The 20,124-nt window shown below is 35.6% G+C and overlaps 2 protein-coding genes across 9 annotated transcripts in view; both read right to left on the bottom strand.

Moving 5' to 3' along the window:
* dhrs11b.1 (dehydrogenase/reductase 11b, tandem duplicate 1) overlaps nt 1-11,031 on the bottom strand; it is a 33,641-nt gene extending 22,610 nt beyond the window's left edge. Inside the window, exons 1-7 of one of the 8 annotated variants that reach the window (XM_051861389.1) lie at nt 10,561-11,026; nt 10,247-10,456; nt 4,292-4,386; nt 4,064-4,193; nt 3,882-3,974; nt 3,733-3,798; nt 1,817-2,337 (exon numbers count right to left, since the gene is read on the bottom strand). In XM_051861389.1, the coding sequence (XP_051717349.1) occupies nt 2,296-2,337; nt 3,733-3,798; nt 3,882-3,974; nt 4,064-4,193; nt 4,292-4,386; nt 10,247-10,456; nt 10,561-10,692 (768 nt within the window). In that variant the 5' untranslated portion in view covers nt 10,693-11,026 and the 3' untranslated portion in view covers nt 1,817-2,295. Of the gene's footprint in view, nt 1-710; nt 921-1,024; nt 1,653-1,816; nt 2,338-3,732; nt 3,799-3,881; nt 3,975-4,063; nt 4,194-4,291; nt 4,387-10,246; nt 10,457-10,560 lie in introns of those variants that run through there. The other 7 variants (XR_007925040.1, XM_051861392.1, XM_051861393.1 and 4 more) reach the window with 7 other exon arrangements.
* Nucleotides 11,032-11,264: 233 nt separating this feature from the next.
* Nucleotides 11,265-17,172, bottom strand: ca4b (carbonic anhydrase IV b). The gene is given in 9 exon segments (XM_051861379.1): nt 11,265-11,743; nt 13,217-13,380; nt 13,574-13,640; nt 14,057-14,149; nt 14,924-15,046; nt 15,048-15,070; nt 16,187-16,351; nt 16,560-16,604; nt 17,027-17,172. Coding segments are annotated over 9 exon segments (915 nt in total). The 5' UTR covers nt 17,085-17,172; the 3' UTR covers nt 11,265-11,566.
* Between the last annotated feature and the right edge of the window lie 2,952 nt (nt 17,173-20,124).

The following is a 20,124-nucleotide window of genomic DNA, read 5'->3' as shown; positions in this document are numbered from 1 at the left end:
CACTTTTTTAAATCCAAAAATTAAGACATTTTGGAGTAAACCAGGTTCTTGGCTGATAAAGCAAAAAATTAGTTAATAGCACAACAAATAGGTTATATATGTGTTTTTCAACAGTTTAATCAACATACATAGAGAAAACAGTTGGTTTTAATAGCATTGTATTCAAACATTGCATTCAAATTATAATTGTAAAAGAAAATGCAAATTATATTGTGGTTCACTTTTATAAACTGGCACATACAACAAACTGACCGTGGACATTAATTTATAATAAAAACCCTTAAAGGGATAGTTCACCCAAAAATTAAAATTACTCACCCTCAAGTTGTTCCAAACTCATATGAGTTTCTTCTGTTGAACGCAAAGGAAGATATTGTGAAGAATGTTGATAACCATAGTATTTTTTTCCTACTATGGAAGTCAATGGGTACAGTCAACTGGCTGGTTACCAACATTCTTTAAAATATCTTCCTTTGTTTTCAACAGAAGAAAGAAACTCATACGAGTTTGTAAAAACATAAAGGTGAATTTTAATTTTTGGGTGAACTAAATGTAACAAAAAAAATATATATATATAAAATGCACGCTGTGATGTCAGAGAGCACGTGATCACGTAAACGAATAACTGAATCGGTTCATTGAAAGAACCGATTCGCTGAAATGAATCACTGACTGGCTTTATGGCGTCAAGTCGCTGTTCAGTTACTTACATCCATCATAGTCTTCCAGCCACTGGTTTTACCACTCAATAGAGGCTCTGGAAGAGCCAAACCAGCATTATTAATGCACACGTCAATGCCCTGATGTTGAACTTTGATCCAGGAGAACATGGATAACACTTCGTCCTCCACAGACAGATCACATTTATATGGGAACAGAGTGCCGCTGAATCCACTACTGACACATTCTGCTGCCAATTTCTGCAAGACAAAAAACATGCGATTCTTCAACTTGTTTGTAGGCCTTCATTTACTTCTCGCAAGCAGTGAACCGTACTGCTGTTTTCTCGTTCACGGTAGATTACCTCTATTTGCTCTAGATTTCTGGCACATCCGACCACCTTCATGCCATGCTGCACAAGAGACTTGACGATTGCAGCTCCGATTCCCACTGAAGCACCAGTGACAAGCGCAACTCTGCCTTTCCAGCGATCCATGTTACAAGTTACTCTCAGCAAGATGAAGTGTTGGACAGCTGACTGTGCGGTCACACTTTTGTGCAGTGATGATCAGGAGGTTGCCAGGTCCAGCAAAGCTTTTCAGCCCAAAGGTGTTTTAAAACCTGCACTCAGACAACTGCTGGATTTTCCACCCAGTAGCCTACCTCACAGTACACGTTTAGCATTTTTTTTGTTTGTTTGTTTGTTTTGTTTTTTACCCCTGTTTCCCCCTCCATTTATCTGATTTGCGTATATGATTTATTTTATTTGATACTTCTATGCTTAGAACTATGTATAGAACTTATGTTCTAAGCATAGAACTTATTACAATGCTTTTTCATTTTTCCCAGTCTTTTTGATAGTCTACATCTTAAATTACATTTTCTTTTAAATGGAAAATTCCTAAAGTTCCCACTTCCTTCTCTCCCTCTCCTCTTTTTTCGGTTGCCAGATATTCAACACCAATATCAAATCACCCAACTTGGCGTGTCAATGAATAATCTGTCTTCAGATAATCTGGCTAGTGAAAACACACTTCCTTTTATACAACTATAACAGGTGCAATAAAATCTACAGTAGGTAGAAAGTGTTCAGGCTGTAAAATTTTCACAAGGTTAGTTATTCATTATACATTGAAATAAACAATTATCAAGAGCATGACATATATTTTTTTTTATTAGTGCATCACTTAAAAAATATATACCAGCTCAGAACTGCAGGCACAGAACTGAAAAAGAAATGTATAAAAAGCATCAGATTTCCTCAACAATCTTCAAAACATTTTGTTCATTTGTGAATGTTCATCACTATAATCAATGTAAAGCAAAAATTACACTCATTCTGCATTTTGCAAGACTGATAACTCAATACTTGAGCACAAAAGCGTACTTTGCATAATTTCTTTTTTCAAAACTTTTTTAATAACAGATTTGATGTATGATGAATGTAAACTTCATGATCAGACCATGATCAGATCAGTGTTTTGTGTTCTTGTTATTTGTATTTCAAAAGATTTGGAGTGCAGAAACAGTTTATAGAGACATTCATGTGGTTTTCTCCATAATATTTGAAACTATATATGAGCCTTTAGAATGATTAAGATGTCAGCGATGCCTGATCCTGTTTATCTCCTCAGGTTAAGTCAACTGTTCCACAGGTCTCATCAGAATGTCACCAATCTAGAGATGAGGAAGGAAAAAACAATTACATGAAATCTTCCTAGAAAATACACTGCAGAAAATTTTCTGCAGCTCAAGCTGATTGTATATTTGTATATATGAGCAATCTCAGGAATCATTTACAGCACAATAGCTCCCTTTCGATACTTCACTCGTACTGTGTATGGGGAAAAACTCCCTTTTCCTCGACACTGAAGCCTTTTTCAATAACGCAGTGTAACTGCATGGCCATTGGTTCAAACTGAAAAACTTTTTGAACCAATCACGGCGCGGCAGAGCTGTGCGAGCCTATGGCGATGCAGCACGCCAAGGCCCGCCAAAATGGGCAGGGGGTCTGGCTATATAAGCGAGCATTTCGCCATAGAATTTCAGATCTCTCTCCTTCAGCGACAACAACGCTTCTCTTCGCTGGACTACGAGACTGAAAGCCTTCGCCTTCTCTCGCCTGCTCGGATCAGCTTGCTTCTCGCCATTGAAGAGGCAATGCAGTGGACCAGCTGAGATTTTCTGTCTGGGTAAGTCCCACGCAGAGGCGGCGCTCACCGGGACTTCATGTTCTCACTATGACGAAGGGCTTCCGGTCACAAAGCAGCCGCTCTCACGTTGGATAGTGGACGCTATCACTCTGTTACTCATCTATGGGCCTCGATTGCCCCATAGGAGTACGAGCCCACTCCACTAGAGGCATGGCCTCCTCGTGGGCCTGGTCTAGTGGTGTCTCCATCAAAGACATCTGTGAGGCAGCCGGCTGGTCTTCGCCATCCACTTTTGTCAGGTTCTATAACTTAGACGTGCCGGCGTTACACGCTCAGGTCCTTTTAGTATGATTTGACGGCCTTTAGTAGCCCGTCGGTCATGCTCGTTACTTAAGGGAACCAGCTCTCTTTTTAGCATGTGTAACATGAGGGTATGACGGCTTTGCCTCCCTACTTATCCTCTGGGCCCCTCTGGTGCCCAAGATCGGTTCAGTCATTCCCTCCCATGGCACGGCGGGTATTGTATTCGTTCCCCATACGCAGTATGAGTGAAGTATCGAAAGGGAACGTACTCGGTTACAAACGTAACCTCGGTTCCCTGAGATACGGAACGAGTACTGCGTTTGCTTCCATACCACGGAGCTGTATCCTATGGTGAAATGCTCACTTATATAGCCATAGCGCGGGCTTTGGCACGCTACATCACCATAGGCTCGCGCAGCTCCGCCGCACCGTGATTGGTTCAAAAAGTTTTTCAGTTTGAACCAATGGCCGTGCAGTTACACTGCGTTATTGAAAAAGGCTTCAGTGTCGAGGAAAAAAGAGTTTTTCCTCATACGCAGTACTCGTTCCGTATCTCAGGGAACCGAGGTTATGTTCATAACCGAGTACGTTTTCTCCAGTGATGAATGATGCTTACTTGAACATGAGGAGGAGCACTGAGGACATACACCACTGCGTTCGCTATGTCATCTGCTTGCAGGCACTGTGAATAACATTTAAATATTTAAAAGTGTAAGCAATAATGTACAACATATTGTTTAAACAAGAATCAGGATTTGTCTATACCTTTATACTTTTATAGGCAGCCTCAGCCTTTTCTGGGTTTTGACTATAGAGCCGGTAGGCAAATTCTGTCTCCACAAAACCAGGAGATATACACTGTTAAAGAAAGAGCAATCTTAGTGCCAACAAGTCTCATGCAATAATCATATTACATAAATAAAGTGTTGATCTAAAGCAGCTCTTACTGTGGCACGTATGTGGGTTCTGGCCTTGCGTAACTCTTGTCGCAGACCTTCAGTGAGAGCAGTCACGGCATATTTGCTGGCAGCATAGAAGTGTACATCAGCGTTGTTGACGACCCGGTGTCCACTCGTGCTAAAACACCAAGATATTTAAGGATATTGAATGTTTTTGCCTCAGCACAGGTTTGAATTTGAATACAGGCAAAAATGTCTAATGAAACATTCTTGTACCTGTTAATATTAATGATATGGCCATCATCAATATATCTTTCTTTCATGGACTGGTAGGCCTCACGGGAGCACAATGACAGGCCAAAGACATTCACCTGAAAAAAAAAAAAAAGTAAACATTTTTATTTCATGAAAAGGTTTAGTCTGCAGAGTTCAACAGCTCACTTGACTTGACTTAAACCTACACTGTAAAAATAAAAGGTGCCTGGAGGAACCTTTTGGGGTTTTTCACTTTGCCACACCGGCGGAACCGTCTGTAGATCCTCTAGGCACCCTTTCAAAAGGGCCGGTTCTCTGAGGAACCACCCAGGTTTCCTGAGGAACCCTTAAATGAAGCATTGTGTGGAACCGCTTTGGGTGCCTCCGGGAACCAAATTTCATGTTTTTTATTTTTATTATTAATTTATTTTATTTTATATTGGTACTATGGTTACCATTAACTTCTATTATAATAAATAAATTGAAAAACTGAAACAAATGCAAAATAAAAATTGTTTATTGCATATAGATCCATTTTATTACATACACTTGCATGCACTTATAAAAAAGCAATAGGCTAAATATCAATACACATTTAAAAAATAGTGTAATACATCAGCAACATGACTAACCAACCATTTATATACAATAGGCTTTACAAGAATAGACATCTCAACAAAATGCATGGAAAAACAAATGTAATGTAATAAATCAATGTTAAAAAAACATTAAAGGGTTAGTTCACACAAAAATGAAAATTCTGTCATTTATTACTCACCCTCATGTCGTTCCAAACCCATAAGACCTTCATTCATCTTCAGAACACAAATGAAGATCTTTTTGATGAAATCTGAGTGATTTCTGTCCCTTCATAGACAGCTACGCAACTACCAATTTGATGCTTCAAAAACTTCATAAAGAGATTGTAAAACTAATTCATATGAATTGAGTGGTTTTGTCCAAATTTACTGAATAAACTCGATCACTTTATATGGTGAACAGATTTATTTTAGGCTTCACTGTGTTCACAATGTTTTGGCGAACAAAAACAGAAGCTCAACCGAACCACCTCATTGGTTCTTGCTGAAGCTCAAACGTGCTGTGTAACACGAGAATGAACCTTGTTGGTTCTTGCACATTAAACAAACATGTTTAAGCTTCCATTTACCACATTTACACACCCGTAAGACCTTCGTTGATTGTCGGAACACAAATTAAGATATTTTTGATGAAATCCAATGGCTCAGTGAGGCCTCCATTGCCAGCAAGACAATTAACAATTTCAATGCCCAGAAAGCTACTAAAGCCGTATATAAAACAGTTCATTCTTCAAAAAGCTTACGCTGTATGTCCTACGCCTTCCCTATTCTACTTAGTGAACGAACACGGCACCAGTTTCGTTTTTTTTCCGTGGTGGAAAAATGGTGGAAGCACTTGCAAGGCGATAATTTGTGTTTATAAAACATATACAGTTGTATTTTTTTTCGAAAATGACCGATCGTTTCGCTGGATTAGACCATTATTTCTCGTCTGGTATCGTTTAAAGCCCTTTGAAGCTGCACTGAAACTGTAATTTTGACCTTCAACCGTTTGGAGGCCATTGAAGTCCACTATAAGGAAAATAATCCTGGAATGTTTTCATCAAAAACCTTCATTTCTTTTCAACTGACGAAAGAAAGACATGAACATCTTGGATGACATGGGGGTGAGTAAATTATCAGGAAAATATTATTTAAAAGTGGACTAAACCTTTAATGTTATGAAGAGACAAAAATACTTTTTGTGCACCAAAAAAACAAAATAAAGATTTTATTCAATAATATCTAGTAATTTCAAAACACTGCTTCATGAAGCTTTGAAGCTTTACAAATCTTTTGTTTCAAATCAGTGGTTCGGAGCACATATAAAATTGCCAAAGTCATGTGATTTCACAAAATCACTAGATATTGTTGAATAAAGTCATTATTTAGTTTTTTTTTTGGTGCACAAAAAGTATTCTCGTCACTTCATAACATTAAAGGGTTAGTTCACCCAAAAATGAAAATAATGTCATTAATTCCTCACCCTCATGTCGTTCCACACCCGTAAGACCTTCGTTAATCTTCGGAACGCAAATTAAGATATTTTTGTTGAAATCTGATGGCTCAGTGAGGCCTGCATAGCCAGCAATGACATTTCCTCTCTCAAGATCCATAAAGGTACTAAAAACATATTTAAATCAGTTCATGTGAGTACAGTGGTTCAATATTAATATTATAAAGTGACTAGAATATTTTTGGTGCGCCAAAAAACAAAACAAAATAACGACTTATATAGTGATAGCCGACTTCAAAACACTGCTTCAGGAAGCTTCGGAGCGTTATGAATCAGCGTGTCGAATCAGCGGTTCGGAGCACCAAAGTCATGTGATTTCAGCAGTTTGGCAGTTTGACACGCGATCCGAATCATGATTTGACACAGAAGAATCATAACACTCCGAAGCTTCCTGAAGTAGTGTTTTGAAATCAGCCATCACTAAATAATTCGTTATTTTGTTTTTTTTGGAGCACCAAAAATATTCTCGTCGCTTTATAATATTAATATTGAACCACTGTACTCACATGAACAGATTTAAATATGTTTTTAGTACATTAATGGATCTTGAGAGAGGAAATGTCATTGCTGGCTATGGAGGCCTCACGGAGCCATCGGATTTCATCAAAAATATCTTAATTTGTGTTCCGAAGATGAACGAAGGTCTTACAGGTGTGGAACGGCATGAGGGTGAGTAATAAATGACATTATTTTCATTTTTGGGTGAACTAACCCTTTAAGGTTAAACCACTGTGGTCACATGAACTGTTTTAAATATGTCTTTAGTAGCTTTCTGGGCATTGAAAGTGTTAATTGTCTTGCTGTGAATGCAGGCCTCACTGAGCCATCGGATTTTATCAAAAATATTTTAATTTGTGTTCCGAAGATGAACGAAGGTCTTATGGGTGTAGAACGACATGAGGGTGAGTAATAAATGACAGAATTTTCATTTTTGGGTGAACTAACCCTTTAAGGTGCAGTAAAATTTGCTGCTGTTTGGCGAATGAATAATTACAATAGAAATCCACAGGATCATTAATTTCATGTGTGGTAAAAATTTCACTATGGATCCAAGTTGGTCACTGAAATTTGCTATATTTGACCAACAGAAACCTGCTTGAAAGTGACTCCTATGTGAGCTGCATCATATACTACGTCACTATATTGCTGATAATGGTCAATGGACCTTTTTGCTTGCATGATTTCACAGAAATGTCACAAATGTGACTGCACCTTTACTCACAGCAACATAAAATCCAATCAATAATAAAATCTTCACAAGGGAAATTTGAGGTAATTAATGAGTCAGAAAAGTAAAAAGGTACAGCAGCTTTGTTTTCTGCTAGGCTTCTTTTTCTCTTTTCTGGTGGATGGTCCAGGCACTTCAATGATTTTCAGGTCTACAGGAGGATTTTTATTCCTGTTTAAACCTCTGTTTCAGCATACTAGGCCAAGATCCCTGCAAAGTACAAAATTTACTGTTAGTAACATTATTAAAGTGATAGTTGTAAAATTAAAATAATTTCCTAATTACCTGTTTGACTTTCTGTCTGTGGAACCCAAAAGCAGATCTCAGGCATAATGCAGTCACCGTTCAATTTCAATGCATGAAACACAAGCAGAAAAAAATAGTTTTATGAAAATTATTTAAAATTATTCATGAATCAATTCAAGTCTCGTTTAATTCAATGCATCAATCTATGTAAAAATCGATAAATATTCTGAGCTCCAAAAATGTCCAAGATCCTAAAAAGTATAATACGAGTCCACAACTCAAGTGTTATGAGTTGTGTTGTAAGTCTTCTGAAGCCATACGATATCTTTCGTTTTTTATATATAAAAAAGACTAAACTTGAAGTTATAATTTCAAGTTCAAATGTCTTATATTCAAATGCATAAGGCATAAGAAAAAAGGCATCTAGCATCATTGATGCCACACCTGTCATATTATAGTACGAGGGAAGATTTTCAGAGAGTAATGGATTAAATTTTTGTCTGTTCATCACAAATAGCTATTGTATGGCTTCTAAAAACTAGGAATATAGTGTATGAATGGTTTTAAGTTAATTTTGAAGTTTCCTATACCCAATCACTTTTGATAAATGGAAAAGCAGCTTAAAATTACATTTATATCCTTAACCCTTACTTCCAAAACTCACCACATTACAGCACCTTGTATACCTTGATCAGTGAATATCTCCCAAACTGTCATTGAAATTAGATTTACAGTAGGTAGGTAAAGAGGATACATTAAAAAACGCAAGTACACAGTCCAACAATAGGCTACAATTTTACACAGAAAATAATAAAGTACTTACCTGTGGTGCAGGTACTCTTAATTCAATAAAGTCTCTGAAATTTCCAGGTTATTTCAGAAATTATTGTTCTGGGAAAACAAAAGAACAAAGCTGATTATATCCATGCACAACATTAAAGGATAAAAATGTATTGGTCAGTAAAGGGCTTTACTATTTGAGAGAATCTGTAAACAAAAACAGACCAAACTATATTAACCATTTGTGTTATTCTGTATGTCTAATAACAAAAGCCAATGACGACAGGTATCAGCTAAAATAGTAATGCTGGCAATTTGAAAACACAATTATGTTGAATGACTAAAAAAAAAAAAAAAATCTAAGACAATAGGTTAATGAACTCCTTTTGTAGCGTAAAGTTCATTAGATTCGTTAGCATCGCAGCTAAAACGGCTAAATCATTCTTAACGACATAGTGATTAGTAAACACTGTAAAAACGTAGTATTGTATAATAAATTAAGATAATATGTATGTGTTTGCACATATAGTGAGTAGACTGCGTGTTTATATCTCGAGTTTACAAACCTTATAACGGACAGCCGAACAAACCGCGGAAGCGGCGGCAGGCTTTGATGAGGAGCCGTTACTTTCAAATCCGATGATGATGTTGATGAGGTGAGCTTTGTTGCGCGCGAGCAGCGCGAGGATCACTCACTGAAGCGATGCAGCAGTACCGCGACAGCAGAAAATTTATCCTCCTCCTGTTTCTTCTTCAAATAATATTAATATTAATAATAATAATGATTATTATTATTATTATTATATTATTTAAGCTTTAAATTAATCTATAAAATATACCGAATAAATGTAGACCTATGTAGGCTATAGGCTACTTAATCAAACTTAAGTATAATAATTATAATAATAAATAATAATAGTAATAATAATAATAATACTACATGTTCAAGGCTGTACATCTTATTGTGGCCTCACAGAACTTTCGGGTTCCTCCAGATGCTGGCTTTTAAAAAAGAGATCTTCCAGGAACCATTTAAATGTTTACAGATCTTACAAGAACCCTTTTATAGAATTTGAGTTCCTCGAACTTCCCCCAAAGCACTTCAAGGTCTCATGGTAATGAAAAGGTGACTCCAGAACCTCAGGAGCTGAATACAAAGTGCTTAAAGGCTCCTACAAGTACCTGCAAGAACCGCAAAGACTGTCAATAGTTCCACCAGTAACCCCACTATAGGAGAAAGAGCTTTGATGCACTTAAAATACAATTTGAAGTTCCTTGAGTATCCAAAAGGATATTTGAGGCACCTTTAGTTTTTACAGTGTAGATTCATGTCTTTTTTTAAAAAACAACAACTTTAGAGTAAACCAGTTTATTGACCAATAAAGCAAAAAAAAAAAAAAAAAACTTTAATAGCCAAATAAATTGGCTATATGTGATTTTTCAACAGAGAAAACAGCTGCTTTTAATAGCATTGTATTCAAACATGCAAATTATAATTGTAAAAGTAAATAGTTTGATGACGTAAATGAATCATTGACTCAGTCATATCGGTTCATTGAAAGAACCAATTCGCGGAAAATGAATCACTGACTGGCTTTATGGCGTCAAGTCGCTGTTCAGTTACTTACATACATCATGTTCTTCCAGCCACTGGTTTTGCCACTCAATAGAGGCTCTGGAAGAGCCAAACCAGCATTATTAATGCACACGTCAATGCCCTGATGTTGAACTTTGATCCAGGAGAACATGGATAACACTTCGTCCTCCACAGTCAGATCACATTTATACGGGAACAGAGTGCCGCTGAATCCACTACTGACACATTCTGCTGCCAATTTCTGCAAGACAAAAAACACGCGATTCTTCAGCTTGTTTGTAGGCCTTCATTTACTTCTCGCAAGCAGTGAACCGTACTGCTGTTTTCTCGTTCACGGTAGATTACCTCTATTTGCTCTAGATTTCTGGCACATCCGACCACCTTCATGCCATGCTGCACAAGAGACTTGACGATTGCAGCTCCGATTCCCACTGAAGCACCAGTGACAAGCGCAACTCTGCCTTTCCAGCGATCCATGTTACAAGTTACTCTCAGGAAGATGAAGTGTTGGACAGCTGACTGTGCGGTCACACTTTTGTGCAGTGATGATCAGGAGGTTGCCAGGTCCAGCAAAGCTTTCCAGCCCAAAGGTGTTTTAAAACCTGCACTTAGCATTGTTTTACCCCCGTTTCCCCCTCCATTTATCTGATTTGCATATATTATATGATTTATTTTATTTGATACTTCTTTTGAACTTATGTTCTAAGCATTGAACTTATTACAATGCTTTTTCATTTTTCCCAGTCTTTTTTTATAGTCTACATCTTAAATTACATTTTCTTTTAAATGGAAAATTCCTAAAGTTCCCACTTCTCTCCCTCTCCTCTCTCTTTTCAGTTGCCAGATATTCAACACCAATATCAAATCACCCAACTTGGCGTGTCAATGAATAACCTGTCTTCAGAGAACCTGGCCAATGAAAACACACTTCCTTTTTATCCCATACAACTATAACAGGTGCAATAAAATCTAGGTAGACAGTGTTCAGGCTGTAAAAATTTCACAGGGTTAGTTATTCATTATACATAAATAAATGATCAAAGAGTAAGTTTATTTGTTTGTTCATCAGATTTTTTATTATTGTTTTACAATTGGGACTGAACAATTAGGCCTACCAAGCTAAAAATTGTACTTTTACAACGCTTTTCACAACAATATCAGTTCAATGACTTTTGTATAAATAATGTTCATTAGATACATGTGAGAAGGCCTCTGACATAGGATGTGCTTCAGGTTAATTTTATGTTAGATAATAACACTGTTGAAGCCACAGGCTGAACAACAGTAAAGTTTGATTGGTCTTGAATTATTAAGAAATGATAAATAACTTGCTTTGAGTAATACCCATAAATCACAACATGAGAGCATAGAGTGATGTGAAAACAGAGCTGATCAAGAAGGCAGTGCTAACACAGAAAACATAACTCCTAGAATAAAACACCTCACGATCATTCCGCAGCTGAACGGGTCGGTATGTGTTTACCATGGCAGTCCCATCAGAAAACGTCAAGTTTGAAAATGCAGAAAGCTGCAAGACAAAGATAAGATGACTACATGGTATTCTTTTATTCTGTGATAAAGTTTCACTTGTTTATCCACCTTATTTTTAACACGAGAGAGCATTTGTAAATTGAATGTGTCTGGCTTCCAGTGTCATCCGCTTCTATAGTTATTTCTAGCTGGACAAAACAGCTTGTTATGCTGCTTGATATTGCCAACTGGTATTTCATACCTTTTTATGTTTAATATATTGTCGTAATTGTTAACACACTGGTTTGTAGAGCAAATAGTTTGATTGTTTACGACACTTTGTTATTCTTCTAGTTCGGTGGCGTGCAGTGGTGTTTTAAAATGAGTTGGAAAAGTGTTTTTTTTATTATTTTTTTTATATATCAAATGTAAATTCATGTCCGTTACACTAAATGTTGTCACATTTTCCTGGTTAAATGTTCCTGGTTAAATGTTCCTGGAAAATTATTACATAAAGACCAAATACAATTCTATTTTGTATGTTTACACTATGTAATAAATATGTAATAAATAATCTCATCAAGTTAGTGTTTTTAAGCATTTTTACATTTATTCCAAAATAATAACTAAAAGGTAGTAACAATTTAAACAATTTTGTTTGTGAATTGATGTTCAGCTGAACTTATTTTCGGCAGTCATCAAGTTGTTTACTTTTTAATTAGTCTTCCCATTAACGGCATAATTTTCTTCATTCAGGCTGATTCGCGAACGCGCACGAAAACAAGATGCAGGATTTATCGCACGAACCAATCATATCTAATCATAACCGATCATATCCAATCATAGCGCGATGGAGGCATTGCCTCCTCTCATGTGAATTTCCCCAATTTATTCTCAATAACACCCCACCAAACCCACCGCATGCTTTAGGGGGTCTGTTTAAAGTCAATGGGCTCAGGGGAGGCAAGCCTTTACCTTTACTTTACCTGCGGGTGTCGCTGTTGGACAGTGTTACTTTAAAAAAAAAAAAAAAAAATGAGTGATTTATACACTTTTTAATGTCACATTTTTTAATATTTGCATTGTTTTATTTTTGTAATATTGATTATTTTTTCATCCAATATTTGTGAGGAGACGCCCTGTAGCGGTTAATGAATCGCACATTCACACATTCACAGAGCTTATGCTGCGATCATACCATGTCGTAATTACCGTAGGCTCGAGATAACAACATGTGATGTTCTATTCGGAGCCGTTCACATCCTCGGACTGGGAATTGTTTGTAAAAGTAATTCTATAGCACCACTGTCAAAGCCTAAATGAATCTGTATTGGTCAGGTGGTACAGCTGTCACATGGTACAAGTAGGATCTCTCAGAAAAGTCCCATCTTACAAGATGTGATTACGAGCTCTACAAGGATGTGAATGCTTTGTACAAGTTGAAACCTCAAAATTACGGTAATTTCAACATGGCGTAAACACACCTTTACTTCCGTGTTGCAAAATAAGGTGGATGCATATAATAAACTACCTGTTCTTTGCTGAGTGGTATTCTTTCCTCAAATATTGTCCAGACCACTGCTTCAGAGCAGGCTGGTGTGGTGAGGGACCCCTGGTAGCGATAGTACTTCGCCAATTTATCATGGGGGGGAATAAGCATGTCTAATGATACATCTCCAAGTGTAACATTGGTGCCTAAAAAAGATGTTCATAAACTGTCATTAAGTTCCTCTTTTTATCTCTAAATATAGCCTGTCTGAACAATAATACATTACACAGGCTCCTCCCATATTAGAGATAGCGTATTGTGACCTTGACTGACCTTCATCAAGAAGCGATGAAACAACATATTTATTAAACTTTGAAGTTAGATAAAAAAAAATCTTACCAGGGTGTGTAATATTTTCCAGAGAATTTATGATGGCTTCATAATTTTTATTGGCATTTTCTGATTCCTGGAAGATAAGATGCAGTAGATACAGTAAAATATGGTTTTCTTAGCTATAAATAACAAACATTTATGACTGCATCTGTCACACTTATATTCGGTGTTTTTAGCTACTATGTGCATACATAATAAAATAAATTATTAGGTACAATGTACTTATTGTGTTCATGTTCTATTGCAAAACACTTGCTGCTATTGAGATGGGATGAGGTTAGGGAAAGGTTTAGTGGTGTGGGTTGGTTTAAGGGCAAGGAAAGGGTCAACAGTGTCATTTTAGATTTAGCTAATTAAATGCAGGTGTTTTTTTAAATACAAGTAATGCAAAAACATGTATGTACAAAATAAGTGCATTGTATCAAATGCTTAATTTAAATGTTAGTACACACTTAATTTAAAGTGGGACCAATGCATCTGTGGTTTTACCTCATAAAAAAATCCAAGAACAGCCACTCCAGAAGAGTCATTGATGGCTTGTTCCACAGAGCTGTACTTTTCTTTTATATGTACAATATGCAGCTGTTAAAGATACAAAATACATGTTTATAACTCCTTATCGATTCACAAATAGGTGTAAGTAGGGCTGTCACGATTCCTCGATTAAATTCAAGTACTCGATTTAAAAAAATACTCGATTGCAATTTATCCGTGTCGAGTAACCGGCAAAATACCAGAAGTGACGCATTCCACGGACGACAGGAATCCATGAACCGCATTATTAGACTGTTTTCTAAGGCTGCACGATGTATTAAAAGCATTAAAAAAAAACATACTATAGCATAGTGCTATTGTGAACTCACAAAGGCTGAAATGTCAAAATAAAAGTTTAAACCCTCGCTCTGAGTTTGCATGTTTTGATGTCTACATATTTTTGTTCAAGAAATTAGAGTGGCTGTAGCATTTCTATCGTAAAGAAGTGGCATATATTAAACATTAAGTGAACATTTGAATTAAATGTCATTTGGCCAATATTAAACAAGGATTTGATCAAGGTCGATGGCGCCCTCTGCAGGCATTTGTTATAATTCATAATGTAGCCAACATAAGACGACTGTTTATATTATGTAATTATGTATTTTAGCAGTGTTGTTCTATAAAACCATATTACTTGTTTTTTATACTTTATTTGAACCAAATATTATTGCTTAGTTGTTTTTATATATGTATTTTAAGTCATTTTAAAGGCTTATGTCTTAGAATTACTAAAATAATTGACTGGTCATTCGATTACCAAAATAATCGTTAGTGACAGCCCTAGGTTTAAGAATAAAACCTGTCTCAAAAGCTTAATACCTCCATAGGGTATTTCTCTCCATCTATAGTATGTTCTGATCCAGGTCCACCATTCTTGCCCCAGTGCAGGTGAAGCTGCTGAGCTATGTAAGTGCCTTCTAAATTGGCCTCTTTAATTGTTGCTTATGTTTGGCAGATTCATTTGCACTAAAGATGACAAAATGACAAAAAAAAAAGTGTTTATAAAGTGAAATAATATGTGTAAAGGCTATTCACTATATCCTCCTGAGACCCAGAAAAAAAAAGGTTTTTTGAATTTTCATGTCATTATATTGTTTAGAGCATAAGAAACAAATGAAAAAATAACATTTTTGAAAAATAATATTTTATTCATATGTTATGCTATGTTATGTTATGCAGGACTAAGTTGTTTAAAAAATAAAATGAAATGAAATGACATGTATAGGCAAAAACAATGAAATTTTATTTTTAATCACCAATCAAATTTTAGGTTTCAGGATTGTTTTTAACCAAACTTTGTATAAAGATGATTCTCAACTATGTTATGAAAGATATAATGGAATTAATTGATATACCATTTTACTTTATGCAATATGTGGGTAAAATGGCCATACATCGGTTTTCCCATTCAATACAATGTATCTATACACTGTATCTAATTTGCATATTAATGTGTTCTTGGAGCAACATGCAATGAAAAGGAAAAATATCAAAACTCTTTGGTCATTTTTGTGCGAGATGCTAACGGTCTAATCAGATTCAATGAACTATGCTAAGCTATGCTAAAAGTGGTACCGCCAGATCCGGAGATCGGCTGAATGGATTCGAAAACGGTAAAACTCAACTGTTTACCTCTAGGGGAGTTGGAAAATGAGCCTATTTTCAAAAAAAGTGGAGTGTTCCTTTAAGTCTTGTTGTCCTCTACAGAGGTCATGTATGAAATCAATGTCCTGTTTCGTAACAGAAGGTCATATTTTGATTTGAAACCCCATAACATTTTCCTGAGATGTTGATTTATAACAAACAATTTGAAAATGAATCCGATTTAAATGATAATTACAAAATATTATCATATTTCCATAAGAGTGCTAATTTTCATTTTCAGTCATATTTAAAGACCAAGAAGTTGTTGTTTTCATGGCGAAACCTCTAAAAAGTTGGTATCTCTGCAAAGCCCTGAATGTGCTCTTTACAGGACATCCAGACTGTGACATGTATGATGTCAGAGAAAATCACTCAAATATAATGTCCACTACAGAGGACAAAAGTCTATTCCTGGGTCCCAAAATATACTTAGCCTACCTGTGTGTCCATTGTTTATAATGACTCTATTGATCATCTCTTCATAGCCTGTAAACACCATTTCGGTCAGATGACTGACTGTGGAAGCATTCTTTGTTACAATGTTAATGGGTGACTGATGTACATTTCCACAGTTTTGGTAAATGGTTGCCCATTCATCCGGTCCTATAAAAGAAAATAAAAAGATCATGCTGTAGTATAAATCATATATTACCGTTTACAAATTTGGATTTGGAGTCTTTAATGCTCACCAAGGCTGCACTTATTTGATCAAATATACAGTAATAAAAAATACTGAAACCAAACTATTGAACGATACTGTATCTTTGCTTTATAATTTAATATATGACATTAAACAAAGCTCAATTCTCACCTACGCACGTGCTATTGCAAGTGACTTGGGTCTGATAACACCATTCTGAAAGAAAACAAAGTTTCTAAAATTCTAAAAATATTAATACATTTACAATCCATATAAATAATGAATAGAATGTAATCACATTTAATATATTTCGCACATATACATGAACACAGACCAATGTCTATGTTCAGTCATTCAGTTAATAAATGTGTATTCTGTTCAGTCTAATGTGCTTCAACACTTGTTGGCAGATTCTCATAAATCTTGATATTCTATAATTCTGATATATTTTTAACTCAGAAAAAGATTGTACAGACAGGCCTTCCAACACTTACAGTACAAATGTTCACTAAAAAAGCCTATAAAACTAAAATCCAAAATGATGGATGAACTCAAAGCTCTATAAATTCAGCAGTAGCTGATTTAACAGTAAATCTGTTTCTATGATAAATAATATGACATATACACAAACCACCTACCTGCACATGAAGCAAACCTGCATAAAACAGTAAGTATGGAAAGAAAAAGCACATTCATCCTTAATATTTAGATTGAAAAAATTCTCCACCTATAATTACATCAATCCAGCTAAAGAGGAGAAAATGTATTTTATGACGGGCTTCATCGCTGGTGCATTTTATAACGGTGCTATCTTGGTGTCCCCTCCTTTTTAACTTTTACAGCACAAAACCTAGTGACCATAAAACTCATTTGTATTAGAATGTATCATAAAGTTTCCTGATAATTATGAGTAATTTAGTATCTAATCTGTTGTCCTCCACCCATAAGAAACTTTCACTTTTTTTCAACTACTACATTAAAAAACACTTACTGTCACTTATTATCAGTTATCACTAATTAATAGATTATATTGTTGCAGTAAGCAAACATTAAAATGACTTAATAAAATGACATAATAAAAAGGTTACATTTATTAACTGCTGTGTGTACTCTCTCAGAAAAAAGGTACAAGAGCTATCACTGTACAGTACCATTTCAAAAAGTAAACCTTTGTACCTAAAGAGTGCGTATTAGTACCTCAAAGGTACCAAAAACGTACATATATTAGTACCTAAATGCTACATATTAGAACCTTTTTATCTTTTTTTCTGAGATCATAATGTAAAAGATGGTTGTTTTGAATAGAATATAATCCAGATTGGCAGTTATAGTCTCTGATCGGTCCATAATTAAATAGTTATGCCATCTAGTGGTTATTAAAAGACAGAATATCTGCGGTCATGCAATATTTGTACCTTTTTCCTGACTCACAGCTCCAAGAATGTAATTGTGATGTAAAAGTTTTCTGTTTAAATGTTTAATTAACTTTAATGACAATTTCATGATTAATACATTGATTGTAGCATATTTGAAATGTCTGAAATTATTAAAAAAGGGGGGAAATCTGTAACTTTTATGTCTCTAAAAGGTAATGAAGCCACAAAGAAGGCATTTAGCTCGTCTTACATATTAAGGTAAAGAATATAATTGAGTTAACCCTGATCTAAACCTGTCTGGATAATACCCATCTTTTCACGCAGTTAGTTTAAAGACTCAATCTGTGCCGTGGTGTTTATTTCAGGAGTTAATCCAGTATTGTACAGAAATAGGTGTATAATGCAATTTCAGGCTCACCCCCCCCTGCTTGAACAGTGAGAATACATTTTACAGGAAAAGCATTGAACCAAGTTTTAAAACTCTATAAAGTTCATGGTAAAGTTGATAACGGATTCAGTGAATTGCTCAATGAGTGATTTGTGTGTCTGATAAAAGGGAGGCAAATGACGTCCTCTAGATTTGACCTTAGATTCAACCTTCAGCTTTCATAAGGTCTGATGCTAGTGTATCTCTCTCACACACACACACACACACACACACACACACATACATACACATACACACACATTGTATGCAAACTGCTGCAAATGATTTGAAATAAAGTAATTTATTCAGGGTAGTAGGCTGTTTTTTCAGCTTCCGGCACTTTCATGTCTAAGGTATTGAATTTTATTACTAACAGATCTTCATATTACAGCTCTTTTCCTTTTGCTATGTGAAGGTCACACATAACAAATTAACTGTCTCAGAAAATTGCCTCCATCATTTATTTTTACTATGTTTAAATACCTTTTATGTGTACATTTTATTGTTTCAACCTTGTCCCAGACACAGATGTACAATCATAAAACATCATAAAAGTTAATTGTAAAAAGATCCATTATTATATTTTACCAAGAAAAAAGAAGTGATATAATGGTAATACTTTTTTTTAAATGTATACATTTTTTAAAAAAAATACTTAGATTAGCAAGCAATACAAAGGAGTTGGACCAAAAATGTTTTCCACAACAGAAATTTCTCCCAAAGAATGCTATTAAACATAATAGGCCTACATCATATCAGATGAACTGGAAATATGAAAATGAAACCGTAGTGGAAATACCCATGACCATATATAACCTCAAAATGAAAAAACTGTCATCAATTACTCACCCTCATGTCGACATTCGTTCTTGTTCAAAACACAAACGAAGATATTTCTGTCCCTCCATTGAAAGTCCACTAGACGCTTCAAAAATTTCATAAAGAAATCGTAAAACTAATCCATATGATTTAAGGGGTTTAGTCCAAATTTTCTGAAGAGACTCGATCACTTTATATGGTGAACAGATTTAATTTAGGCTTTTATTCACATATAAACATTGATCAGCGAACATAAACAGAAACTCAGCCATACCTGCGTGACGCGCGAGAACAAACGTCTAGCGGAAGCTCAAACATGCTGCGTAACACGAGAAGGAACCTCATTGGTTCTCTCATGTGCACCAGGATATGCAAACTACTGCAAATCATTTGCAAAATAACCACTTTTCAAAAATATAGTGATGGACCGATTTCAAACCACTGCTTCGGAGCTTTGCGAATCGAATCAGTGACTCGGAGCGCCAAAGTCACGTGATTTCAGCAGTTTAGCCGTTTGAAAGGAGATCCGAGTCACTGATTCGATTCGCAAAGCTCCGAAGCAGTGTTTTAAAATCGGCCCATCACTATATTGTTGAAAAGTCGTTATTTTGTTTTTTTTGGCGCACAAAAATATTCTCGTCGCTTTATAATATTAAGGTAGAACCACTGTACTCATATGAACTGATTTAAATATGTTTTTAGTACCTTTATGGATCTTGAGAGAGGAAGTACCATTGCTGTCTATGCAGGCCTCACTGAGCCATCGGATTTAATCAAAAAATATCTTAATTTGTGTTCCGAAGATGAACGAAGGTCTTACGGGTGTAGAACGACATGAGAGTGAGTAATAAATGACATTATTTTCATTTTTGGGTGAACTAACCCTTTAACATGTAAGGGGACCCACGGTGTATGTAGAGAGAAATGGCTCATTCTGAGGTAATTAAAACATAATGGTTCATTATGTAAGGTTTTTATACACCACTGAAAACTTAGTTATGTATATTATATTGCATTTCTGTCAATAGATCCTCCTAAAATTTATACATTGCACCTTTAATGCAAGGCTCAGTATCATGGGCAAACAAAACTCAGGTTTATGTAATGTATGTCA

This window comes from Ctenopharyngodon idella, chromosome 15 (genome assembly GCF_019924925.1).
Source record: "Ctenopharyngodon idella isolate HZGC_01 chromosome 15, HZGC01, whole genome shotgun sequence".
Taxonomy (NCBI): Eukaryota; Metazoa; Chordata; class Actinopteri; order Cypriniformes; family Xenocyprididae; genus Ctenopharyngodon; species Ctenopharyngodon idella.
The sequence above is the reverse complement of the archived record's forward strand: the minus strand, read 5'-3'. Positions and strand labels throughout refer to the sequence as shown.